The 19,365-nt window shown below is 43.6% G+C and overlaps 1 protein-coding gene across 10 annotated transcripts in view; it reads right to left on the bottom strand.

The window, feature by feature from the left end:
* Positions 1 to 19,365, bottom strand: part of ARHGEF3 (Rho guanine nucleotide exchange factor 3) — a 316,825-nt gene that overhangs the window by 252,237 nt on the left and 45,223 nt on the right. For all 10 annotated transcript variants that reach the window (XM_067043854.1, XM_067043858.1, XM_067043855.1 and 7 more), the window contains exon 2: positions 18,536 to 18,628. In XM_067043854.1, the coding sequence (XP_066899955.1) occupies positions 18,536 to 18,597 (62 nt within the window). In that variant the 5' untranslated portion in view covers positions 18,598 to 18,628. The remainder of the gene's footprint in view (positions 1 to 18,535; positions 18,629 to 19,365) is intronic.

Here is a 19,365-nt window from a genome sequence, read left to right as displayed (position 1 = left end):
AGATTTTCCAGAAAAAAAATCAAGACCAACTTCAACAATTATGCCACCTGGATTCACTGAATGGGAGGGACGGCAGTGGGCAGCTGGACTAGAACCACGGACCATCCACCTGACCTCCAACCTGCACAACCCATGACCTTCAGCAAATCCCTTCTTTCTCAGGGCCTCAGTTTCCTCATCTGTGAAGGAAGAGCAGGACAGCAAGGGGCCCTGCCAGCACCAGGATTAGACAATGGGCGTGTGGTCATCTGTGGCAAGGAGAGCTCTACAGGCAGCTGTTTCCCCTCCATGGTTGGTAACTTCCCTGCTCCTAGCACAAGTCTCCAGGAGCAGGTTTCTAACTTTGTCCCTGGACTCAGGTATGTGCACCGAGGAGAGAGTTCTAAGGTGCAGCCTGAGGCCAGGCAATGGCGAGGAAGCCACAGTTCTTCTGGGGAAGGAGGGGAAAGGAGGGAAGGACGTGGGGGCCAGGAAGAAGCTGGGGTGGGAACAGTGAGGAGTTTGAACAAGTTCTGTACCTCAAACCGTGTAAACATATGTAGAAACTCACTGAGCTTTGCCCATAAGTTGGCACACACACCATATATATTTATATCTCAATAAAGGTTATAAGATGACAAATCAGACCAGGCAAGATTTTGCCAAATTAAAACTTTGCTACTATAAATGTTCCACATAAAATATTTCACATCCTATTAAAGATACCCCTTTAAAGTGTATACCTCCTAAGTTCATTATGAAAAGGGGACAATACAGAATCATCAAGATGGCCATCGTGTTGGGCTGGGGGTTGGGGGTGAGGATGAGTCCAGGGAAATCCTTTATTTAACAACCAAACTGCAAGGTGCCCAGCTAACGCTTTGACTCTCCACTCCTATTTCTATGCATAATTCAGTGCAGCAAGTAAGGCCTAGAACTTCAGGTAGGAACTTAGAATCCTGATTCAGACACTGACTTGGTGGGTCCTCAGGTCAGGTGAGAAATCCTGGCGCCTGGCAGCCTCCCTTCTCACCTGTGAAAAAGGATAGTGAGGACCACAGAAGAAGGGGCATCACTGGCCCAGATGTCATGAACATTAGGTGTTTCCGCTACCTGGCATCTAATTCCCTGCCCATGGGAAACAGCACTTGGCCTTCCCATTGGGGAACCACCCCTCTCCACTCTCAGTCCATAGGTCCAGGTGAGGCTGACCCTATCTCCCCACCTTCACGTTCCAGAAGAGAGCATGGATAAGCTGAACAAATATTAGTCTGTTTGGAAAGTCCTGTTAGAACAAGTGGCAATGATAAACTCTCGCTCCAGAGCTGTGGGAGAATGTCAGCCTGGAGCTTCTGGGAGGTACCATGTGGAGGAAGCCTTCCTGGGAATGAGGCCAATATAGAAAAAAGTAAAGCCAAGAGAAGAAAAGAATGAGACAAAGACCTAATAACACTGAGCCCCTGGGTCCAGCCATGCCTGAAGCTATCTACTCTTGGGCCTTCCATTTACGTGAGCCATTACATTCCCTATGCTGTTTATTCCAGACTGAATTGTGTTTCTGTAACTTGCAATGACAACAAATCCTGACTAATGGAAACACTGCATAGAATCACAAGATCTCCAAGTTACAAGAAGGCACTGGAGGCCATCCAGCAGTGTTTTGCACACATCAAGCATTCGACAGTGGTATGCTGGCCAATGAATGATTTGTTCATCACTCTAGCTCCAACTTCTCAAACTGAAGTAAAGCTATCCTGACAGCATTACTCTAAGCCACAAGATAAACCAACTGCATCTTCATGGAGCATTATTTTAAATGATGCTAAATAACTTAAAATGCTTTTTAATTAAAAGAAACAGATCACAACCACATGGTTCACACTAGGAATGCAAAGATTGGTCAATTTTAGGAAATCAATCAATATTACTCATCTCATTAACAGAGTCAAAAGAAAAAAAATATGTCTTCTTAAATGCCAATCTTATGAAATTTCAACATTTATTCCTGACTTTTAAAAAAAAACTCTTAACAAAATAGGAATAGAGGGAAATTTTCCTAAGAGATCCATAGGTCAAACAGAAAGCCAGCATTATGTTTTGGGGGAAGGGTTAGAGCACTACCACTGAAGTCAGTATCAGGTAAGAATGACCTGAGAGTTCACCACAGTTTAACATTATTCAGGAAGCATTTGCTAATCTAATTAGACAAACAAAAAAATTACCAATTTGAAAGGAAGAGGAAGCAAAATTTTATTAAGTTGCAGATAATGTGATTACATGTCTGGAAAAATTCCTCCCAATAACAACAACAAAAAACAACAATAAATAAAATAAGATCTGAAAAACTATTAGAACCAGTAGGAAAATTTCATAATGTTAGTCAACATTAATAAAAGATGTTATTAATCAATTGTTTTCCTATATCTGAAAAAAAAAGAAAACATGAAAATATGATGGTGGTCTGGACAACATAAATGATTATTCTAACACAGATTCCTCCTTCTGCCCTGTCATATGCCTTCTTTTCTGCCTGTGTGGATTTTGGTGGAATACTTGAAACACACAGCACAGCTCTAACCCAACAGAGACCTTGTCAAAAAGATGCTTATCTTGCCTTGGCTCAACAATCTCCAGTGACCGGAAACCCATCTCCTGAGACTGCCCACTCCCCAGTCACCTAGGCAAACCCAGTAGGTCCCTCCCTTTGCCAGCACAGAGAAAGGAGACCCATTCTCCAAGATGTGACCCCTTAGTAACAGGGCTGACCAGACCAATCAACACACGTTTATTTGTACTGACCTGCATGCTGTTCCTTACACAGGCTAAGCCCCTATCCTGCCCCTGAGCCTTTGCATGTGCTGTCCCTTCTGCCTGCCAAGAGTTTCCGTTTCCCTAAGAAGGCTGCAAGGTTTGCTCTCTCAACATTCAGGTCTGTGCTAAAATGGTACACTCTTTAAAAAATCCCTCCCAGTTACCCTGTCTAAAATTCCACATCTCACTGTCTATCCCTTTATTCAACTTTATTTTTCTTCATAGCACACATCATCAGCTAACGTTGCTTCATACATTTGTCTTGTTTACAGTCTGTCTCTCTCCAGAAGGTAAACGCCATCAGGGCAGGGATCACCATGTCTGCTTCACTCACTGCTGTATCCCCCACCCCTAACACCCCCTTCCCAGACACACAGAAGAGGTTCAATAAAAAATTGTGGTTTTATGGATAGATGGATGGATGGAAAGATGGATTCTTTCAGTCCTAAGATCCAATCCCAACACTGCTGCCTGAATATTTTAAATTTCTTTCTACCTTCCTCGTTGATATCCAAGCCATCTTCCTACCCACTCATCCTCAACAGGTATTTATTCTCTTCATCACCTCTCTCCTAGATGGCTACAATACCCCTAAGCTGGTCTCTCAGCCCCAAGTTTAGCCTCCATCCAAATTTTTTTCCCACTCCAGCCAGAGGTCTTTTCTAAAAATATAAATTTGATCATGTCATTCCTCTACTTAAAATGCTTCAGTGGCCTCCTGGGGCCTTAGGACAATCAAAGCTCTTTATTACTAAAGCTCCCAAGATCCAGTCTTCCCAGCCCAGACGCCAACCAGTCTTCTGTCATATTCCACCATCCAGTCACACTGAGCAGCTGTCTCTTCTTACAGCATGCCACATTCTTTCTGGCCTCAGGGCCTTCGCACATGCTGTTCCTTCCACATGGATCACTCTTTACCTGACTACCCCTCATGTAAGCTTCCATTTTCTGACTGTTACCTCCCCTGGGAAATGTTGGGTCCACCCCAATCTTACAACCCTGGAAATGGTGTGTTTAAGTCTGTTCCTTCTGGACTATAAGGCTCACAAGAGGCAGCTCGTATCATTCACAACACTTGGCACAATGCCTGGTACCAAGCAGGTGCTCGAGGTAGATTTCCTTGACTTTAATTTAAATCATGCCTTCTTTACCTTCATGCCTTCTCCAAACTGGCACAGGGTTCATCTCTCTGTGTCACATCTGACACCACTTCTGGCACCTTGACTCGCCATTCATACTCCCTTGAGACAACAGAACACATATGGATGTATTCACACTGGCATGCACACACACACACACACACACACACACACACACACACACACACACAAAACACTTGTGGAATCTGTTACTCTCCAAAACTCCCCTCCCACCATGACATTTTAACCTTGAGGAGGTCTTGCTTTCTGCCTGAATGTTATAAAATAAGTATTGGAGCCAGCTACATCAGCCACACTCTACCCAAACTTGACCTGGGTCTATTAAAAAAGAGGGAGACACACTCTTGGATTGGAAGAATTAATATTGCTAAAATGGCCATACTACCCAAAGCAATTTACAGATTTAATGTGATCCCTATCAAAATACCAATGACTTTTTCCCAAAGAACTAGAATAAATAATCCCAAAATTTATATGGAGCCACAAAAGACCCAGAATTGCCAAAGCAATCCTGAGGAAAAAGAACAAAGCTGGAAGCATAACCCTCCCAGACTTCAGATAATACTACAAAGCTACAGTAATCAAAAAAGTATGTTATGATTCAAAAACAGACATATGGATCAATGATACAGAATAGAGAGCCCAGAAATAAACCCACACACCTACGGTCAATTAATCTACAACAAAGGAGGCAAGAATATACAATGGAGAAAAGACAGTCTCTTCAGCAAGTGGTGTTGGGAAAGCTGGACAGCCGCATGTAAATCAGTGAAGTTAAAATACACTCTCACACCATACACAAAAATAAATTCAAAATTGTTTAAATACTTAAGCATAAGACTTGACACTGTGAAACTCCTAGAAGAGAACACAGTTACTTAAAACCTTCTCAGACGTAAATTGAGCAATGTTTCTTAGATCAATCTCCCAAGGCAAAAGAAATAAAAGCAAAAACAAACAAATGGGGCCTAAACAAACTTAAAAGCTTTTGCACAGCAAAGGAAACTATCGACAAAAGAAAAAGACAACCTATGGAATAATATTTGCAAACAATCTGACCAATGAGGAGTTAATCTCCAAAATATACAAACAGCTCATAAAACTCAATATAAGAAAGACAAACAACCCAATCAAAAAATGGTCAGAAGACCTGAATAGACATTTCTCCAAAGAAGATATACAGATGGCCAACAGGAACAAGAAAAAAAATGCTCAACACTCCTAATTATTAGAAAAATGAAAATCAAAACCACAATGAGGTATCATCTCACACCAGTCAGAATGGCTATTATCGAAAAGTCTACAAATAATAAATGCTGGAGAGGGTGTAGAGAAAAGGTAACCCTACTACACTGTTGGTGGGAATGTAAATTGGTGTGGCCAGTGTGGAAAACAGTTTGAAGGTTCCTTAAAAACCTAAAAAAAGAGCTACCATATGATCCAGCAGTCCCACTCCCAGGCATATATCCAGAAAAGATGATAACTAATTTGAAAAGATACATGCACCCCAATGTTCACAGCAGCACTATTTACAATAGCCAAGACATGGAAGCAACCTAAGTGTCCATGAACAGACAACTGGTTTAAGAAGATGTGGTATATATGTACAGCGGACTACTATTCAGCCATAAGAAAGAATAAAATATTGCCATTTGCAGCAACATGGATGGACCTAGAGATTATCATACTAAGTGAAGTGAGTCAGACAGAGAAAGACAAATATCATATAATATCACTTATATGTGGAATCTAAAAAAATAATACAAATGGGGAATTCCCTGGCAGTCCAGTGGTTAGGACTCTACACTTTCACAGCTGAGGCCCGGGGTTTGATCCCTGGTCAGGAACTAAAGATCCCACAAGCCATGTGGTGTGGCCAAGAAAAAAATAATAATAATAAAATAAAATAATAAATGATAAATAATACAAATGAATCTACATACAAAACAGAAACAGACTCACAGACCTAGAAAACAAACTTATGGTTAACAAAAGGGAAAGGGAGGGGGTGAGGAGGGACAAATTAGAGGTATGGGATTAAGAGATACAAACAAGTATACATTAAATACATAAGCAACAAGCATTTACTGTATAACACAGGGAACTATATTCAGTATCTTGTAAAAACCTATAACAGAAAATAACCTTTTTCATAACTCTAAAACTGATGAATTCATAAAAGTGCTAACAAAAGATCAAGATAAAAAAATTTACTACATGGGACTGAGTGAACTGATGAGGATGATTATAATTTTTGTGAATTTCTGTTTGGATAAAAAAAAAAAAATCCCACAAGGACTCAGAGGCAAAAAATATACAAATCAATTTTCACTGCAAAGTAAAGGAGCTGTTACAGTGGAGGATTACTGGACTGAATGTCAATATTATGACACAGTATGAGTGTGTTTCGTGTTTGGTAACTACAATCATTGTTGCTTTTGTTGTGGTCATCCATTTACAATGTCTGGTGTCAGTTTATTTATCTCTTGTAAAAATAAAATACAGTGTGTGTGTGTGAAAAAAAAAAGAAAATAACCTAACACAATATTGTAAATCAACAATACTTCAAATTTAAAAAAAAAAAGAGGAAGAGATTTTTTTTTTTAAAGTGCAGAGACTTTCTCTGAAATGTCTCCCTTAGTTACCACAACTGTAAGGTCCATATCAAGCAGATTCAATCTTATTTGAAAGTTTTAAACAAATAAACAAAAGGAGTTGTACTTATATATGACTGTTTTTGTAATTAAAAAACAAAAAAATCTGTCCTGTGTTTATTTATTTTTTTAATGTGCAAATTAGTTTATGTAACAATATTTGTCAGTGTTGTTTATAATATAAAAATATAAGCAATTAAACACTAACAATAGATTTTTTAAATAAAATAAGTTATAAAATAGTATAGTGGAATAATCTGCAACTGCTTTTTTAAATATTTTACTTTTATTGGAGTATAGTTGATTTACAATGTTGTGTTAGTTTCAGGTATACAGCAAAGTGATTCAGTTATACATACATTCATTATTTTTTAGATTTTTGTCCTATGTCTAGAGTGAGAGTTTTTTTTATTAGAAAGGTAATTGTTAGAATTATGATCAATATAATTATTATTATCTCTATCAGATCTAAACCAAAACACAATGCAAGCTGTGGTCTTAACCAAGTGTCAACCCAGCACAACCAGCCATGGGTCATCCTGACCTTGGGGAGTAACAATGTCACCAATGAGACCCTGTCACTGCACATGTTGTTCCTGGACCTACTCTAGCCACTGTGCTTCACTTGACATTCATGGAAGGGAAGGGACGGAGGAATACAGTAGACGGCACCACAAGAAGACAATCAGACAAATCCAGAAAATGGATCTTACTTTTAAAAGTGCCAATGTCATGGAGGATAAATACAAGAGAAGGCCCTGTTTTGGATCGAAGGGGAGTAAAGGGACATACAAACCAAATGCAATGCTTCAGCCAGGAACGCTCCCTGGATGTGGGGCAGGAAGGAGGGAGAAATGGAATGAGCTGTAAAAAGTGTTTTGGAGGACTTCCCTGGGGGCGCAGTGGTTAAGAATCCACCTGCCAATGCAGGGGACACAGGTTTGATCCCTGCTCCGGGAAGATCCCACATGCCGAAGAGCAACTAAGCATGTGCACCACAACTACTGAGCCTGCGCTCTAGGACCCGCCTGCCACAACTACTGAGCCCGTGTGCCGCAACTACTGAAGCCCACGTGTCTAGAGCCCGTGTTCCGCAACAAGAGAAGCCACCACAATGAGAAGCTCGCGCACCGCAATGAAGAGTAGCCCCTGCTCACCTCAACTAGACAAAGCCTGCACGCAACAACAAAGACCCAACGCAGCCAAAAAAAAAAAAGTGTTTTGGAACAACTAAGAAATTTGAATATGGACTGGATATTAAAAGATATTATAGGTCTATACTAAATGAATGGGGCCTAGAGGAATCAAGGAAGTAAAATTAATACTGAATACAGATAAAGGAAAAAAGAGATGCCTTGGAAGGACAAGAGAGTGATAATACTGACATCTGACTTGTGTTCCCTAAATCTTCTCCCACCTCTTCCCTCAATCCTAAAATGGTTCTGTGTACAAGGCTTCTGAATATGAACCTCCTTGAAGAAAGTATACCAAGTTAAAAATATTTCTCAAGTCTAGCTGCTAAGCCAATGTCTCTTTAGGACATGGTGCCAAGGGAGGGCTGAGGTGTTCAGGCTCTCCTGGAGGTGAAAGGTTGCCTAGGTAGGGTTATTTGTACCTCGTGATGGACAGCACTACCCTTTCCACTGAAAGGACAAGGACATCCTATACTCGCATTTGCATATAGGACAAAAACCACATGAACAAAAGATGGGAAACAGGTAATCTGTCTTGAGTTTCTGCTCACTTCATTAGAGGCATTTGTGAAGTATTTTTGGCCTTTGGATTTGTTGCCATTTGTAAACACCCATGAATAGATTTCACTTACTGGAATTTATATGCTTCCTTAGTTTTCAAGTTAGTATTTCAAACAGGATTTATTTTCTTGTTTACAATGTTAATGTAACCTCATGATAGAATTTTTAAAGCTATTGTGTGACTTGCCCCCTCGCCACTGGGAACATTTTCACTTGCTTATTTTAGAATCATGTACTAAGCCCTACCACTGGAATGAATTTACATATATGTGTAAAATGTGAAATAAAGAGAATAAATGACATTACTAAAAAAAGACATTACAAAATTATTGTTAATTTGCAGAGGTGGGTAACAGTAGGTGAATATGAAGGTGACTGCACCTATTTTTAGGAGTTACAGGCCAAGTTATTTAGAGGTAAAGTGTCAGGCTGTCTGCAATGGGTTTCCGAATGGTTCAGGAAAAGAAAGTATATCTACGTACACATACATACACACACACACACACACACACACACACACACACACACACACACACAGAGACACACAGAGAGTAGTGAGGCAAAGTGTTCAAATAAAATCTAGGTGAAGGAAAAAAAAATCTGTTAACTTTTCTGTAGAGTTACAAATTTTCCAAATATACATTTGGGTAGAAAAATATTAATACAAGGTAGGGGAATTCCCTGGCTGTCCTGTGGTTAGGACTCCACACTTCCAGCGCAGGGGCACAAGTTCGATCCCTGGTTGGGGAACTAAGATCCCACATGCCATGCCTCATGGCCAAAAAAAAGAAAAGAAAAGAAATAAATGCTGAAAATGGTAAACATGTCAGTAAATATAAAATTTTTTTTTTTTTTTTGCGGTACGCGGGCCTCTCACCGCTGCGGCCTCTCCCCTTGCGGGGCACAGGCTCCGGACGCGCAGGCTCAGCGGCCATGGCTCACGGGCCCAGCCGCTCCGCGGCATGTGGGACCCTCCCGGACCGGGGCACGAACCCGCGTCCCCTGCATCGGCAGGCGGACTCTCAACCACTGCGCCACCAGGGAAGCCCTAAAATATTTTTTTAAAAAGAAAAATACAAGGTAAAACTTAGTTCCCTTGAAAAGATTATAATGATAAAATAAAGAACACAAAGAAAGGAGTTATTAGGTCTTTAACAAGTGATTTGAACTTTGATTGTTTCAGAACCTAAAATAAGCCTACTATCCATAAGCACAATATCCTTTTTGCATGACCAGTAGTTTTATAATACTTTTTTTTTTTCACTTTCCACAACAGGAAAAGTGTGACCTCCGCCTGGAATGCTCATCCTTCCCCCAGGGAAGTGTTCCCAGATGTCACTGGAGAGGTGAAATTCCCCTTTATTTGCTTTGGGAAGTGGAGAACAGGTTATTAAAACTTACCCACAACTCCATCACTGTAACATAATGGAACAGTCTGTCCAAGTGATTGTGAGGTTAACGGCTGACTTTCCTACTAATTAGAACCTCCAGGCAGACAGGGGCTGCGTCAAGTTCCTGCCCATTCATTTGTAGTACATGGCCAGGCACACAGCCGCCACTCAATAAATATTTGTTAAATAAACGAGATATTATACAGCCCTTTAAAAAGAATGCATATGAAGACCACGTAACGAAAAAATGACTGACACAACAAGTGTCAGTCATTTTACAAGAACTATCATAAAGCTACTACGATTACAACAATATGGAAAACTAAAACTTGGCAAAACCCCACAAACCACCAAAACTAAAACAGTAGCAAAATGGGGTGGGGGGAAGGTGAGAAAATGAGTTGCCTTGGAAACATCTTAAGAGTATGGTAGGTGCCAAAGGAATGAGAAAGGACTACAGTGACCTGGGGATAAGGGGACAGTAAGTAAAGCAAGGAGGGAAATCAGGGAAATAGTGAAAACTTTTCTCACTTTTTCAAATTTACAGATAAAACAAAATCCTCAGTCCTAACCATGAGGACAAGCTGCCAAAACATAGCTGGGTGTTGACCCTGCCCAATGAATTGCCATCATTCATGGCTACAGGACATCCGGGTTCTAATTCCACCTCTGCTACTAACTCACTGTGTAAACTCCACGTACATCACCTCCCTGGGCAGTTTCCTTACTGGCAAGATGACCAGTCACAGATCTAACCCTGAGCCCAGTACAGTGCCTGGTATACAGCAGGCCCTCAATCAACCCCCATCCTTAAAGAAGATGGTGGTTCCTGCTTGGGCTGCACACAGCACACACAACACTGCACAGGGGTGGGACAAAAGCCACATGCAGCCCAAGTCCAAGCAATGATCACAGGGAAAGCCTTAACCTAAGTTCCCATGCTCTTCTCCCACCTAAAGAACAAAGTCTCAAGACTCTCTCCACCCACACAAAACCAGCGCTCCATAAATGCATCTTGATAATTCTTTACCTCTGTGGCCCCAGTGAGTGCTTCAACCCTCGTGGGTTCGCGTGCCCACACCCCCAGCCTCACACAGCTCTCCAGGCCTGATTCTTGGCCCTCAGAGTCGAAAAGGTAGAGTTTCCTCCTGGGAATGTGCCACGCTCTTGCCTGGCAAGAATTGTCTATCAGATTCCCAGGAGGGAGATTGACGCACATGGTCTCCACCCAGCAAGGACTCAGCATCAAGACGGGTGCCGCCTTTCACGTGCCACCATCCCTCCGCAGGGTGGGGGCTGGGTGAGCTTCCCCTGCCAGACGCATGCACTGTGTTTCCTGGTACCACCTCAAGTCCCGTGCCCATCTGAATCTCCTCCAGTTTGAGTGGGGGTTTTTTTTTGGGGGGGGGAGGGGGCTGCGCCATGCGGCATGCAGGATCTTAGTTCCCCGACCAGGGATTGAACCTGTGCCCCCCTGCAATGGGAGTGCAGAGTCTTAACCACTGGACCACCAGGGCAGTCTCTTGAGTGTTTTTAAACATTTTCCAGGTGCACACTGTGTCAGACCCTGCTAGGCCCTTCCTTAACACGTCTTTGTCTCCTATTACATACATTCATCTCCCCTTCTAGATTGGAAGAAAGGTCCAGGTCTGACTGCATCCCTCAGCATACCTGACAGAGTGCTGAGCACACGATAGGTACTCAAATAACTGCTGAACGAATTTTCCAAAGTGATCACCATAAGGATTGTCATAGAAAAGTAAAGGGCGTGTGTTCTGACGGCTCCTACTTGGTTCTGTGGTTGGTGGGAAAACGATTTACAGGATGATAACAGACTAAGGCCATGCACTGCGTGTTAGCCAGGTGCCCGGTGACCACAAGCGAGGGACTTCGCAGCACACTGAACCTCTGCATCAACTTTATGACCTAAGTACCACTGTTATTCACCTTCATGGATGGCAAACTAAGACTAGGAAAACTTCCAACAACTGTGCCAGGATCTTCACCACTTCCCCTAACACCTTCCTGGCAGTTCCTACTGTCACTAGGGCCTCCCTATGAGGAGACTGTATGGAATTAGGAACACAATGACGGGCTCCCAATGAGACTAGAACGCCCACCCTCTGCACTTCAACGGATTTCCTTGGCTGAGGCGCCATCCCACCCCTGGGGCAGCCACAGCAGCTCCTGCCCATCCTGCAGAGGGGCTTGGAGCACCCACCTGCAGGGACAAGGTAAGATGAGGATCCCAATGAGAGAAGTAGGGGAGATGGCTAGAAGGCCAGGGGCCTTCTCCCTTAAGAGCATCAAAGACACAGATGTCCAAACAATTACCTGTGACACTGGGGCAGGCCCTTAAAACTGTTCCTTCATCTGCAAAATGGAGGCAAACTGTGTATTCTGCTCAGTTGCTGTGATATTTGGAGCCAACGTATATAAAAAGCCCCTTAGGAGGTGCTCAGAATTGGCAGATATTATTATAATTTGCCATGTAGAGGATTAGGCAGGCTCCCTGGAGAACTGAAGAGCTTTTTCAGTGGCTTCACAGCAGATCTTCCAGGACGCTGTCCTAATTCATGCCCTGACCAGTCCAAGGACAGATAAAGACTTGGTTTAGTGGAAAAAAAAAAAAAAAACACACAACAAAGCAGAAACTGAGGCTCAGGAGACTGGGTCTGGGTCTTGGCTCTTCCATTCCTGCTACAGGACCACAGCCCAGCCTTTTGCCTCCCAAAATGTCAGTTCCTCATCTGTAAAATAACATCACCTCCCTCACTGGGTCTTCATGTGTCTCAAAGAAGATCATGTGCACTCACTCAATTACCTTAGCAATCATTTAATAATAAGCTGTCTCTGGGGTAATGCCAATGAATGTAACATGGAGTCTATTTTGTTTTCATATTTATGCAACAAATGTTTAGTGAGTGAGGACGCTATCCCAGGCACCGTCCTGAGGAGTCGATGAGGAGACACAGACCACATCTGCCCTCAGGGGGCTTACAGTTGTTTTAAACAATATACCTAAAATTTTAGGATTAAAAGGAAAGTCATCAATCAACCGACCATTCTTTTTAGCCAATGAGAGAGATGAGAGAAAAGAAAAGAGACACACCAAGGGTCACACAGCCAGGAAGAGGTGAGAGCAGAATCTGCACAGTGGTTTTTCAGTTTGCAGCCCAGTGTTCTTTGCACGAGAGAGTTTCTGCCTGAATAAAAACCTTTATGGGGCTTCCCTGGTGGCGCAGTGGTTGAGAGTCTGCCTGCCGATGCGGGGGAAACGGGTTCATGCCCTGGTCGGGAAGATCCCACATGCCGCGGAGCGGCTGGGCCCGTGAGCCATGGCCGCTGAGCCTGTGCATCCGGAGCCTGTGCTCCGCAACGGGAGAGGCCACAACAGTGAGAGGCCCAAGTACCGTGCAAAAAAAAAAAAAAAACACCTTTATAAAGATACCTGACCCTCCCACTTGTTCTCAACTCACTCACCCGCAGGCTTGTGACAGGGATTGGAAGACCTCTTCCATCTTTTGCTTACAATAGTATTTTAAAGCTCCTATCAAAAAACGCTAAACCATTTAAAAATCCAACATCTGTGTCTTTGGTTACTATGTCCCTCTGTCCCAGGCACATCACTGCAGCATTGGGAGGAAACTTAAGATCTCCCAGTTTGGCATGTCCCCATGTGAGGATGGGGGGGGGGGGGGGGCTGCACACTCTTCCCTCTCTTGAGAGACCCCTCCATGCACACTGACCTTTTACAGGCTCTGCTGGGTCCTGTGAGAAAGGCTACATTTGACTGAGCTTAAGCCAGTAGTGCCTAAACAAGTTTGGCAACAGGCCCCACTTTTTTTCCCTGTAGTGCCTATTAATGTTTGGAGGAAACCATGTTCTGAGGAGCAGACTATGGGAAATGCTGATGGAATCTCCAAGAAGACACCTTAGAGAGGTGAAGTGCCTTGCTCAAGGTCACAGGACTGGTGAGTCTAAGAGTAAAGGCTAGAGCCTCAGGTCAGGAGAGGCTACTCTCCCTTTTGTTGGGTTTCCAGTTTCTCAAGGTCAGAGGCTGAACTTCTGGAGGTGGAGGAAGCAGAGCAGGCCCCACACAGCCCTTGGGGCAGTGAACAAAGAGGTCATAAAAAATCAGTGAGGGAAAACAGCTCCCGGGACAAGATGGAAGCTGATAAGTGGATCAAGAAGAGAGCAACTAACAACAAGCAGTGAAACTAACCAGTCTAAGGTGGGGGCTCTGGAGGCAGTCTATCCCTGGAGCATGAAAACAACACAGTGCAGGGCAAATCTCAATTCTGGATACAGCCCTTCATGCTGCCATCTAAAAATCACTCTGTTTTCTAGCCAGTTCAGGCCACTAAAGCTGCTCGTGGGTTGAGAGCCTACTGTGCGCAGGGCCCTGGGCCAGACACGGGGTGTCGCTGCACCAGACAAGGCCCTGCCTTCCAAGTCAGTAAAGTCTAGTGGAGCCAGCACAAACGAGGTTCTCAAAATACCCTGGAATAAATGAGCTAGCCAGAGAAGATCTTTATTTTCATAAAAGAGATACTCATTTGTACAATCTGAGAGTGAAAGGCCCTGCAAGGAAAGAGTAACCCCTTATTTGAACAGGATAGGATGTTCACGGACTGACTGACCCACAGATGAATGAATGAATGAATCAAACAATCAATCAATTTCTCCAGCATGGGCTGAGGCCTAACCATCTACCATTTCAAGGAACTATCACAAGTCCATTTAGAGGAAGGATTTACAAGAAGGGCAAGAGCTTCTCCCCTCAAAATTCTCCTCTTTAAACATCATAAATTCCACTTGCCTAAAACCATTGCTGCACAGCTGAGGAAACTGAGGAGTGATATTATCCGCCCAACATCACAAATGCCAGCAGAAAACTGCCCTCCCCAGGGGCTTACTCTTCTAAAAATCCTGTATTCTTGTGAGTCAGCACCCAGAAGTACAAGTGGCAAGTAAAGGTTGCTCAGTGAATGAGTGCTGTGGGACTAGGTCTTCCCACAACAAAGTCACTTGGTTAAAAGACAAAGTGTCCATAAAGCTCAGGAGCAAAACTGCATTCCCAAAGAAGGGAGTGAGGTCTATGGGCAGGGCCCCCAGGGAGCCCCTCTCCTCGGGAACCTGGGGTTGGCTCCAGGCGAGCTTAGGTCCTTCTCACTGGCAGGCTTTGTCACAGTACCTCACCTCAAGGATCCAGGGTCCACCCTTTATTGCTACTTGAACACTACACTCATCAGTCCAGAAATATTAGCGAGCACCTACTGTGTGCCAGGCACTGGGTAAACAACAGTGAGCAAATCAGGCAAGACCTGGCCCCACAGAGTTCACAGTCCAGTAAGAAAGGTAGACACTAAAAAGATAATTACGTATAGGATAAGAAATCATGTCAATGGATTATCATTTCTCTTTTGTCTTTTGGCCATGCGGCATATGGTATTTTAGTTCCCCGAGCAGGGATCGAACCCATGCCACCTACACTGGAAGCGTGGAGTCTTAACCACTGGACCACCACGGAAGTCCCAGATTATCATTTCTAAAACACAAATCTAGCCCTATCAATCTTCTGACAGAGAAATATTCCGAGGTTCCTCACTCTATGTGGGATTAAAAATAAACAAAAATGAAAACAGCTGCCTTAATTGGGTGCTTACTCAATACCAGGTGCTTTACTATGATTAACTCAGGACATGCTCCAACAACCCATTGCAGGAGGTACTATTATTATCCCCATCGACCAACGACGAATTAAAGTTTTCTACTTAACCACTGCTTACTGCGTGTGCAAAAGCCCATCCACGCCCCCGCCAAGACCCTGAATTCCCTGAGAACTCATACTCAACTTGCTGTCTCTTGTGTACACAGTAGTATTTCATAAACTCCCAGTGAATGAATGATCGATGGGCTGGTTTCCTTCAAGGCATTATCTGCGTAATAAGCTCAATTTTTGGAACAAGTACTGGTCAGTGTCCTAATAATCATGCGAGAAGTAGCTGTGATGTTGGGGAAAGAGCCAAAGCCCGGAGGCCTGAGACCGCAGATTGGCTCTGTGTGAACCTAGACAATCATTTCCTCCCTCCAAGCCTGACTGCTTTCCACTGTCCTGATGGGGAAGCAAGAAATCAGACAGTGAGCCTAGGACCTCTGCTGGCTCTACACGTTTATGTCTCTGAAACATAATGGGGGGCAGGGGCTGGGGCTCAGGGAGACCTCTGAAACTACACTCTGCCTGCTTTTAGAACAGGGTCTAAAATTAAACGTTTTAGAGAGGGTGACTGATCAGGTCTATGGGGGTGAGTGAGAAGAACTTCCTCTTCGGCCATAGCTCAGTGGGCATATATATCCTAATAAAGTAGATTTACTCCCTATGACAAAAACCCCTTTCCAGAGAAGTATTTCGGATGAATACGGGTAAGACCACCACCCCCAACTGTACACCAGAATAGAGGGGCTGGTGAAATGAAAGAGCCTGTGTTCATATGCTGGAAGAAAACAAAACCCAAACCACACTCTCCACTCCTACACTCTCCTCTGGGAAGGCCATGTGAGTGTGGTAAAGGCAACCGTGAACATGGGCCTAATGGCTCCATGTGGTCCATAAGCTATGACCACAGGAGAACTCGCCACTTGGCAAGCATGGGTCTGTCTGTCACTCAAAGTGAGATCAATGGGTAGGAGGTGGGGCTCTGCAGTAAGACAGAGTATTTGTTGGTTTTCTTTTGTTGCTTGGGTTGCTTTTGAGTGAATTTCTGTCCTCACGTCACCTAATGGACATAATGGGGGTAACAACACATCTCCCTACCTTAACACAGTGAGAATTAAATGAGATGGGTAAGCCAAGTGATCCACACAGAGCCTGACACATAGTACATACTCAGATTGCTGCCAAGGATGGTGGTGGTGGTGGATGAAATCATGAGTCAGGAAATCCAACCCAAGGCTCTCCCAACCCACTCCAGGATCCAGAGAGAAGCATGTGATACTGGGATGAACGCTACTGTTAGAGCAGACTTGGATACTTTTCAGAAGAGAAACAAAGAGGTGCCCATTCTTGGGAAGGACCCAGCCTGCCCAGATGCCCTGGGCCTCAGGATGATCACTGGGTCCCTGTAAGGACAGAGGCTCGCCAGGGCCGTTGGGAAACAGAGAGACCTGAGAAGACAAACTTCCTCAGAGTAAAGAGAAGGGGTAGGAAATCACAACCACGGAGAGATACCGCTATTAACTCAACAGACTGGCAAAAATTAAAAAGCATGAAGAGCTGAGGTGTAGCAGGAGGCGGGCGAACAGGAAATCTGGTATCCTGCTGATAACTGGTGCTCTTTAGAGAATGATTTGGCAGTGTTTATTAAGATCTTAAATGCATGCAAAGGATGGCCGAGCAACTTCACTCCTCGATAACCATCTACCTAAGAGAACTATCTGCTAATGTGCTTGAAGGCGTAAACCAGAAAGTGCATCAAAGCACTGCAGTAAGGGAGAAAAATAGAACCCACCACCAACAGAAAAACAGCTCGATAAACAGTGAGAGTCTCATGCCATGGATACAATACTCACTTTGCAACAAAACAAGGTAGGTTCACATGTACTGTCTTGAAAACATTTAAAGACATATTATTGAATGTTTTAAAAAGGTTACAGGGGCTTCCCTGGTACCGCAGTGGTTGAGAGTCGCCTGCAAATGCAGGGACATGGGTTTGAGTCCTGGTCTGGAAGATTCCACATGCTGTGGAGCAAATGGGCCTGTGTGCCACAGCTGCTGAGCCTATGCTCTGGAGTCCGTGAGCTGCAGCTGCTGAGCCCACATGCCACAACTGCTGAAGCCCACGTGCCTAGAACCCATGCTCCACAACAAGAGAAGTGTCTCACTGCAATGAGAAGCCTGCGCACTGCAGCGAAGAGTAGCCCCCACTCGCCGCAACTAGAGAGGGCCCGCGCGCAGCAATGAAGACCCAACACAGCCAAAAATAAATAAATAAAATAAATGAATTTAAAATAAAAGAATGTTTTTTAAAAATTATTTAAATAAACAATAAATAAAATTAAAAGGTTATAGAATAGACCAGCAAGCATAGTATGACAGACTGTATTTAAAGAATAGAAAGAAAGAAAAAGGAAAGGAAGGAAAAAATGACTTTTTTTTTCTATGTATATAGACTCCTAGTAAAAGCCCTGGAAGGAAATTCACAAAGTAGGTCACAGCGGTTACTTCAGGGAAAGGTAGGAGTGGGTGGGTGCTGGGAATGAAACTTGGGGATCAATGGGGATTTCACTCTTATTTTTAACCAGGAAAATGTAGCTACGCATTTCTTGGGTATTTAAATTAAATTAATACATTTATTTTTAAGGAAGAAAAAAGAGGAGGTGGAAGGAACAGGAAGAGATGATGACTTCAAGAGAAGATGTAGCTGCTGAGAGCTAAGGGTCTGCCTTCACCTCCTCTTGGGGGACTGGCCACCCACAAATGTAGACACAACACATCTGAGCATAAGCCCATAGTTTCTTGGAATGATAGAATCAGATATTTAATGCTATACCACATGAGTTCTATATACCAACTCTTCCTTCTAAATCTTAGAAAAATTCCCTCATACTTGATAAAGGTATCCTTCCTCTGGTGTCAGAAACTCAAGGTATGAAAACGGGACACATGAAATTTTGCTATCTCCAAATTCTTGTTGGCCTCCACTGACTTAAAAGAAGTCCTGCACTGCATTTAATTGTTGCGTGTAAGAATTTTTTTTAATTTAAATTTTTAAAGATACTTTTACCTTTCCTTGTTTTCTTCCATTTCTCTGAAGACACACTGATTCATTACTCTGGAACTGTCCATAGACACTGTGTGGCAGATCCAGGTCTTCTTTCTGAAAAAGCAAAATAACCAACATTTATAACCTGGGTACATTCATGTTAACACAAAGAGATGCATTAAATACATACAAAAGGAATATATCAAAGGCTGCCCAGTGTCCATCAAAATCCATTCTCCCCTTTGCCCATAGGTTATTTGAGTTTCATCAGGGACTACATTTCCCAGGCATCCTTGCAGCTAGGTACAGCCAGGTATCTCAGTTCCCAATGGAATGTGAAAGGATGTGATATGTTCCACTTCTCCACCTAGGTCTCAAGACATGGGCAAGCCTTGTCCATCCTTCCCCCTGGTTCCCACTGGCTGGAACTCAGCTCTGACCATGCGGATGATAACAATGCACTTGGAAATAACAAAGGAACAAGATAGAAAGCTCTTAGGCCTGTGACTGGCTACATGGAGCACAGGTGCCCTCTCTCCTCGGAACTACTACTGTAGAGAGAAATGTCTTTGTTCTTTAAGTCACATTAAGTTTAATAAAACTTTAAGTTTGGGCTTCCCTGGTAGCGCAGTGGTTGAGAATCTGCCTGCTAATGCAGGGGACATGGGTTCAAGAGCACTGGTCTGGGAAGATCCCACATGCCACGGAGCAACTGGGCCCGTGAGCCACAACTACTGAGCCTGCGTGTCTGGAGCCTGTGCTCCACAATAAGAGGGGCTGCGACAGTGAGAGGCCCGCGCACCGCGATGAAGAGTGGCCCCCGCTTGCCATAACTAGAGAAAGCCCTCACA

Source organism: Kogia breviceps, chromosome 10, assembly GCF_026419965.1.
Source record: "Kogia breviceps isolate mKogBre1 chromosome 10, mKogBre1 haplotype 1, whole genome shotgun sequence".
Lineage (NCBI taxonomy): Eukaryota > Metazoa > Chordata > Mammalia > Artiodactyla > Physeteridae > Kogia > Kogia breviceps.
Note: the sequence above shows the minus strand (reverse complement) of the source record. Positions and strands in the feature narration are given on the sequence as shown.